This window comes from Arachis ipaensis, chromosome B02, assembly GCF_000816755.2.
Source record: "Arachis ipaensis cultivar K30076 chromosome B02, Araip1.1, whole genome shotgun sequence".
NCBI lineage: Eukaryota > Viridiplantae > Streptophyta > Magnoliopsida > Fabales > Fabaceae > Arachis > Arachis ipaensis.
In genome coordinates, this window is record NC_029786.2 from 89,791,460 (window position 1) to 89,800,442 (window position 8,983).

Consider the following 8,983-nt stretch of genomic DNA (forward strand, 5'->3'; position numbering starts at 1 on the left):
TGGCAGGCCTGTCGGTTCCAAAGATAAAAATTCTCAAAAGAGAAAAGAGGTAAATACTATTCCTGTTGAAAAAGACATAGTAAAGACACCTGCAATTATCCAAAATTCTGATATAATTTTAACGCTAGAAGACGTTCAGGTACCTGAAAATTGTGAAAATGATGAGATCTCGATAAATTATGTCTTTACAGGAGAGAAATAGGACCGAAATAAGACAATTGTCAATGAAATATTTGCATATAATGTGGCATTAAATATCATGCATGAAAGTAAGGATCTTGAGCCAAGATCAGTCGAAGAATATCCACAAAGGAATGATTGGCCAAAATGAAAAGCAGCCATGAAGGCTGAATTAGACTCACTTACAAAACGTGAAGTCTTTGGACCTGTAGTCCATACACCTGAAGATGTAAAACCTGTTGGATACCGACGGGTATTTGTGAGAAAACAAAATGAGAAAAATGAAGTTGTGCGCTACAAAGCCCGACTTGTGGCACAAGGTTTTTCACAAAGACCCAGTATAGATTATGAAGAAACGTATTCCCCTGTAGTGGATGCGATAACGTTGCGTTATTTGGTCAGTTTATCTGCATATCATAAATTGCATATGCATTTAATGGATGTGGTAACAGCCTATTTATACGGCTCATTAGATCGAAATATCTATATGAAAGTCCCTGAAGGACTAAAGATATCTAAACCATCCAGTGAATATTCGCAAGGGTTATACTCAGTTAAATTGCAAAGATCTTTATATGGTCTAAAGCAATCTGGACGAATGTGGTATAATCGTCTTACTGAGTATCTGGCCAAAAACGGATTCATGAATGATGATATCTGCCCCTCTATTTTCATAAAGAAAACTGCATCTGGATTCATTATTATTGCTGTGTACGTTGATGATTTAAATATCATTGGAACTCTTGAAGAGATTCCAACAATTATAAAAACTCTAAAAGAAGAGTTTGAGATGAAAGATCTTGGAAAGACTAAATTTTGTCTCGGCCTGCAGATCGAGCATATAAAAAAGGGATCTTTATTCATTAAACAACATACACAGAAAAGATCTTGAAGAGATTTTATATGGATAAGTCACTTCCCTTGAGTACCCCAATGATCGTAAGATCTTTGGATGTGGAGAAGGATCAATTCCGTCCTAAGGAAGAAAATGAAGATATCCTTGGTCTTGAAGTACCATATCTTAGTGCCATTGGAGCGCTAATGTATCTTGCCAATAATACACGACCCGATATATCATTTGCTGTAAACTTACTAGCAAGGTATAGTTCCTCTCCAACCAGAAGACATTGGAGCGGAATCAAGCAAATCTTTCGATATCTTCATGGAACGGTTGATATGGGATTGTTTTATCCCTATGGATCCAAGACACAACTAGTTGGCTATGCAGATGCTGGCTACTTGTCTGATCCACATAAATGGAGATCTCAAATAGGATATCTGTTCACATATGGTGGTACAGCTATATCATGGAGGTCTACAAAACAGACGATAGCAGCAACCTCCTCTAATCATGCTGAAATACTCGCGATACATGAAGCTAGTCGCGAGTGTTTTTGGCTCAAGAGTTTGATCCAATATATTCTGTCGTCATGTGGACTGATTGATCATAAGATAGCTCCAACTGTCCTGTTTGAAGATAATACAGCATGCATTGCTCAACTTAAGGGTGGATACATCAAAGGTAATAGGACAAAGCATATTTCTCCCAAATTCTTCTTCACTCATGATCTTCAAAATCAAGGGACAATTGATATCCAACAGATCCGCTCAAGTGATAATCTGGCAGATTTATTCACAAAGTCACTCCCAAAATCCTCCTTTGAAAGATTGGTGCATGAGATTGGGATGCGCCGATTTCGAGATATTAAATGATGTTGGCAAGAGGGGGAGACTGTACTCTTTTTTCCTTGGTCAGATTTTCTTCCATTGGGTTTTTCTTGACAATGTTTTTAATGAGGCAGTCTCCATCACAAAGAATATTGTACTCTTTTTCCTTCACTAAAATTTTTCCCATTGAGTTTTCTTTAGTAAGGTTTTAACGAGGCATATTCATAATGGTCATCCAAGGGGGAGTGTTACAGTATGGATGACCACCAATCCTTTATCCAATTAAAAGATGCTTGGATAATACAAACCTTTAATGTAGACAATGTCATCCTTTCCAAAACTTGAAAAAGCTAATCTTGTATAGCTATAAATAAGGCTTTATAGCCTAACGTACGATATACAGCAATAATTAAAAAATACTCTTTCTCTCTCTTTCTTACACTACAAAGCATTTCTTTATTTTTTCTCTTCATATACTACTAATATAATATTAATATATTATTATTATAGTAGTATAATAATATTAATAAATACTAATAGTATGTTTTTTTATTTATATTTTATTTTATTACCTCTTTCTTATTTATTTTACAACCATTTAAGAATTCTAAAATTTGCATTGCGATTCCGTATCTTCCGTTATGGCTACTACGTAGTAAGTAATGATTAGGTAAAGGTAAACCGTGAGATAAGGTTTTCATTTCAAGTGTATATATATAGTCTTTAAACTATTACAAGCAACTTCGTTTTCTTTTCTTAATGTGAACTATTAGGATAAAAATACTGCACAAACGCAATATAAAATTTACTCTAACCAACCAGCATTATTAATTTGGGTAGCCAAATAAACAATGGCAAGAATTAATTTTTGGTGATAAATGAATAATAGTAAGGGTTGAAAATTTGATTTAAGAATTCTAAAATTTGCATTGCGATTCCGTATCTTCCGTTATGGCTACTACGTACGCTTCGAATGCCATCAAATTGAGTCAACTAAACGAATCTTACACACAAAAAGAATTGCTTCTGTTATGAAAGAAAGAATGAATAATATGATGTATGGTTCAATTATCAATTTTCCCTTTACGTAAGTATCCAAATTGTTCCCTCAATCCAACTACAAGAAAACACGTTGTAAAGCGAAAACAAGAATAATAATAATAATAATTAGATACCAAAATGGTATTTGAAAGTATATATCGCTAACAAAAATAATTTTAAATTATAGATACGATGAAGATTTAAAAGATTTTTTGTATTTATAAAACAATTTTTACATTTGATTTGAATTTGTGTGAATATTTAAATAACTATTTTAAAGGTATATATAAAAAATGTTTAATTACTTTGTTGATCCTTATAGTTTTGTAAAATTTTCAATTAGGTTCCTATACTTTTTTTTTCTTTTTAATTGAGTCCTTACACCAAATTATTTTTTCAATTAGGTCCCTTTTAACAGTAATTGATTTAATTATATAGGGGCCCAATTAAGAAAAAAAATTGGTATAGAGACCCAAATAAAAAGAAAAAAAAAGTATAGAGATGTAACTAAAAATAAAATTTGGTGCAAGAACTCAATTAAAAGAAAAAAAAATATGGAGACCTAATTAAAAATTTTGCGAAACTATAAAAACTGACAGAGTTGTTTAATTTGTCGATATAAGTGTTGTTTAATTTAATAACTAATTTTTAATGTATATAATTGTCTTACCAAGATTTGTTGTTAGGTATAAGCTATGGATAGCTGCAATGAATATCAGAAAGAATAATAAATCAATGTAATTACAAGTATTTGTACATTCTTTACTGCACCCAAAGGCAGATTGTTGCAAAACAATATAAATAATACACAAAACACTTCAATGGGAAAAAAATTTTCTATGTTTCAAATGTTACATCCTTGAAGAATTGTAACTATATGCTCCATTTGGAGATTGTTTTTCTCAAAAAAAATCAATGAATACATTATAATCCCCTCCACTTCCACGAGGGTAATTTCGTCATAAATGCCAATCTCCCACTATAATCTTAATCTATGCCTTGTATTGATTATACACAAAAAACCTTCTATCTGTTCCTTCCCTAAAACGGAAACTCATACCTTTTAGTGAAATGAGAAGAACCCTAACACAAATGTCCCTTTAGATTCTTCAGCAGCCACATCAAACTTGGCTTGAAACAAAGGAAGAAGCAACATTCCCACCATAACAACATGAATGAGCTTTTTCCTTTTTTTAACCTTTTCTTAAATACAGTGCCATTTTTAACATAATACACATTGTGAAGAACCCCAACCAATTTTAACTACGTATCAAAAAATCCAGTGTACTATCTTTGCGAGTCGAGGCCGATTCGATGATCAAGTTTCAGTGCTGTGATCATCTCCTGAGACTTGTTACATACACAACCGGGGAAGGGATTCGCGAAGAAATTCTCCTCGATTCTTGGCGACTCGCCTACCTGTCTAAGATAAGGAGCACCTAGCCTATTAGAATGCAAGTTCATCACCTCAGAAGAAAATGCTTCCCATTCCATGGAACCTTCATCCAATTGATCAATCAGTCTCACAAAATTCAATCTGAAAAAGAAATGAAAAAGATTATATGTCAGTGACAAATACCATTTCCATGTAAAAATTTCTAAGGTCCCATTTGTTGCAACATTTCTAAGGTACCATTTCTAAAAGAACTTTGTGAACTGACCTGTCAGGATTGATAGTTTTCCTGAATCCTTCAAACCTCCTATGGCCCTGCACAGCCTTTGCCATGTTTCCATCATAAGTATAAACAAACACATCACTCTCCAATGCCACGATATAATCCAAGGCAGCGAGCCGGTTCTGGTATGGCTTGAAAGGCTCCAGCTCCTCCTCAGTTGCAAGAGTAGAGTGAGTGAAGACATTAGGGTACTCTGCCCTAAATGCCGCCATGCTATTGCTACCATATATAGGCCCGGCGACAATGTAGATTGTCGTCGATGAAGGGTACCCCATTGCCTTCAAGAAAACGGCTGCCTCTCTTGGTGACATAGGGCATCCACCAAGCAATCTTTTCTCCACACTATCAATCTCTTTTTCCTTCCAATGCTTCACTTCATATCTCATAACCCTTAGTTCCTCTGCTTCCTCTGCTGTTAGATTGTGGCTGCAGCCAGTGAAAGCTAGCATGTCTTTCTCATATCTACAAAGTAAGCAAAAACAAAGTAGGAAGCCTTAGTTTGATTGTTGATTAAAGTCTTGTAAATAAATTAACAAAAAAGAAAAAGCAGAGCTTCACTCTATAACTAGAGTCAAGAAAACTTTCATGCCTCGATCGGTAACAATTTGTCCATTTTTTTAGTTGATATAATGCAGAAAATGTTTCTGTTGTGATACAAATTTGTCCATTTTTTTAGTTGATCCAAAAACTGGTGAAATAGAAACAAAGATAGTGACACGATCTTACTGTCCTATTTCTATCTTGTGTATCTACTGAACTTGGTGAGACCAACAAGACAACAAAAATAAGCAAAGAGAATTAAGTGAAGAACAAGAAAACACCTTAAATGAAGGGCAATATATCGTTCATTATTGGTTCTTAGCCTGTTCACCAGTGTCCTTCCTAGCTCTTCAATCTCTGTTGTGTACCTGAGAGCTTCGTAATTGGCACGGCATCGAAGCCTCTGAATTGAGGAAGCAATGCCATTGTTGGCAAGTCTAGAATCCGTGTGAGTAAACTGTATGACCTTGTGTCGCTTCAACAGTGGTAGAATCTCTCCTCTGTAGTAACTAGCCTGCAAAATGAAGAAGCATCTAAGCCACCATTGCGCCCACTAAGAAAAGCAAGAATTGTTTCAAGGTAATCAAACTCAAGAGACCACCTAAGCTGAGCTTAGCTAAACTTTGTTCATAAAACTCGACTCATAAACTCGATTTGGAATCTAAGAGTCTACAACATCCGAATCGATGATGAAAAAATCAACAATGTGAAACTTAATAAGATACAAACCATATGCATGATCTAAAAACAACAACTTTTTATTTATTTTCTAACGAGTCTGTTGCACTTTACTCCCTAAAACATAGCTTTCACTTTAGAAGAGCCGAATCATTGCAGAATAGAATTGTTTCCCAAACACACCTTTGACCAAGAAACTGGGGCCTTGAGAAGTGGCTTGACAGATGCATACTTAACCGGCAAATACTCAACTATGTCAATGTCGTCTTTCAAAACTTTCATGAAGTGCCTCCAATCAAAAATATCTTTAAAGTCACTGAAATATATTAGGGACGTTATATTTTTGGAAAATTGATAACATGAGGATTTAAAATCATCAATGTCACACTTTATACATAAAAAACTGGAATTGGGAATTTACCTTGGATCAGTCCAGAATGAATCATGATCAAGGGAAGGAAGAACAAGTGTGGCATTCATTACTTTTGCCACTGCAACCATATCACATATCTGCATTTTAATCAAGCTTCATAGGATTAGCATATTAACATAAATATCAATATTCATTTTGGCAAAAGAAAAAATGACTCACTTTTGTATCAAATTACAGGATAAATTATATTAACCTTTCCTGTGGTGTGCTTAGGTGATATTACATTTACATATAATCATATAACTAAAGCAAAATTAAGAGTCTTCTTAAATCTTACCCCAGTTCTCATTTGATTCAATCCACCATTGGCATGAACAAGAAGATAGCCATTGGTCTTTTTTGATTCTGAAATTATTAAAATGTGCAATTACATGTGAGACAAGTGAATCAAACGCAATAAGTATAGATAAACATATAAAGACAAATATATAATATACATACTGGGTCGATTCTTGGGTCTGGAAATGCATTTGTAATAGTTGTCACTATTTGGTTTCCTCCATATTTCTGGAATCTATTAAAAAATTGAACCAAAAAAAAAAATAAAAATAAATAAATTAAATTTATTGGTCAGAGCCACCACACTTAGAACACTACCCATTCAATTTTCAGTATCCGTGTTGCCAGTAGGCGCCCACTATACAAACTGACACGTTCTAATAACGAGTCAAAATTTTGAAAAGAAAAAATGGCCTAAGAAACTTCCAAATATTACTACGAGACAATTCAACTTAATCACAAAATCAAAACTTCAACACCAAGAAAATCACAACTCCAAAATAAAAACGACTTTTTAGCACACAATCGTTAGATTCATTCCTAGTTAAGTAATTACTTTTTGACACCAAACTAAACCGAGACTCAATATGATGAATAATGGTTAACAACCAAATTAGCACTTTTTTTTTTTAATTTTTAACCTTTTTTATTTATTTAACCACTAAACTTTGTCTCCATAAAAGAAAAGTAATAAAATAGGGGGAAAGGAAAAAAAGCTGTGACTCCCCAAAAGAGGGTAAAAGACAAATAGCTTTATTGGTAGAAACGTGATTGAGAGGGAAAGGGACAAAAAATCAGTAACGGCTAACCTCTCAAGGATATTGCAAAAATGTTAAAAATAAAACCAACGATATCAACGAAATATTGTAATAAATAAAAAATCTAGAGAGATGAATCTTATCTGCTTTAACGATACATTCATTTGTAACTCTGTTAAAAATATAAAATGCACCGAATCACCAAAGCTTGAAAAAAAAAAATGCCAAAATCACCACTATTATAATCTTTCTACCTCAGCTTTTTTTCCCACCAAATTGAAAAAAAAAAAACACAAAACAAAAAGGGTTTGAGCAACCCAGACAAGGAAAATGAGAAAACAAGCTTAAAGTATATTCCCTTTTAGACGCACACGAGAAAAGAATTAATCTTAAATTCACCTTAAAATCATTTTACAACACAAAACCTCTATTTTTTTTTTTAAATTGAATTAGTTAGTTATCTATTAAGTATTAACACAAACATTAAGTGTTGGAATAAAACAGTTTTCCAGAAACGTGACTAAGAGGGTGAAGATTGAAGAAGAATTAGAATAGAATAAAACAAAGACTTACTTCGATCCTCTCAAGAACCCTTTTGGGCATTGAAGTTTGAGTCTCCGTGGTGTCGGTTTCCGTAACAACCTTCTGCGCCGATATCCAATCGTGTTTGAACCTCTGCAATATCAACTGCCCGTTCTCGATGCTCTTTCCGTTCATCTCAACCATCCCTCCGATCATCGAAACCTTCACGAAAAGCGACACCACCACCATCACCATCATCGCCACCAAGATCTTCCTCCCTATCTTCCTCCCGCTCCTCATGGATTGGATCGTCACCAGCATCCACAGGAACGCGTGTTCGAACCGCACCAGAAGCGACTCCACCGGCAGGTGGCGCGTGCGGTGGACCAGGTACCGCGTGATTGGGTGCAGCGCGTGGTGGTGGTGGTGGTGGTGCGGAAACGACGACGACGATGAAGGATTGTCGTCGTCGTCGTCGCGGTTGTCGGAGAAATCGGAGAAGCTTGAAGAGTGTTGTTGCTGTTGCGGTTGGTTTTGGGGGTTGGGGTCGCCGTCGACGAGGACGAGGTTGTTGTTGTTGATGGTGGTGGAGTCGGCGACGCGACGGCGAGTGGTGGTGGGGCCCGGTGCGACCCTTGGGCTTGTGCTTGATGAGCTCGCGGCGGCGCCGCCGGACGACATCGTGGCTTTTGTTTCGGTGACCGATGCCGAAGCAAACACAATAAAAAAACAAATAATAATTAATTTTTAAAAAATAAATAAATATAAGAAGTTAACTAAATGTGTATGTTTATTGTTTCCGGTTTGCGGTTTTTGCAAACAATGATGGAGAAAGCGTTTTTGTTGAAATGAGAGAAAGAAAGAAAGATAGAGAGAAAGAGAGAGAGGGTTTCCGAAATCTGAGGGGGAAGTGGGAGAATGTGAATTTGTGTTGTGCTAAATTTCTGCGTTTTCTATATTCTCATGGTTTCATTTCATATATATAGTGTTTATGCTTTGCTTTGATTTTCCCCATGTTCGCCTTCATGTGACAATCCACTTTAATTGACTCTTTTGCCCTCCTTTTCCTTCCCTTATTTCTATTTTCTACTATTTACTTATATTCTTCCCCTTATTTGGATAATCTCATTCATTTCATTTTGACTCCAATAATTGCCATTATGTACATTCTTTTATTTTTGATATTAAAAATATTAATAAAAAATTAT

General features: G+C 35.1%; 1 protein-coding gene across 1 annotated transcript; it reads right to left on the reverse strand.

The window, feature by feature from the left end:
- On the reverse strand, positions 3,628-8,745 carry LOC107625669 (uncharacterized protein At1g04910). The gene is made up of 8 exons (XM_016328362.2): positions 7,827-8,745; positions 6,658-6,730; positions 6,494-6,561; positions 6,205-6,293; positions 5,967-6,099; positions 5,387-5,619; positions 4,551-5,027; positions 3,628-4,426 (listed from the first exon to the last, which is right to left on the reverse strand). The coding sequence occupies exons 1-8, from the start codon at positions 8,454-8,456 to the stop codon at positions 4,177-4,179; spliced, it is 1,953 nt and encodes a 650-aa protein (XP_016183848.1). The 5' UTR covers positions 8,457-8,745; the 3' UTR covers positions 3,628-4,176.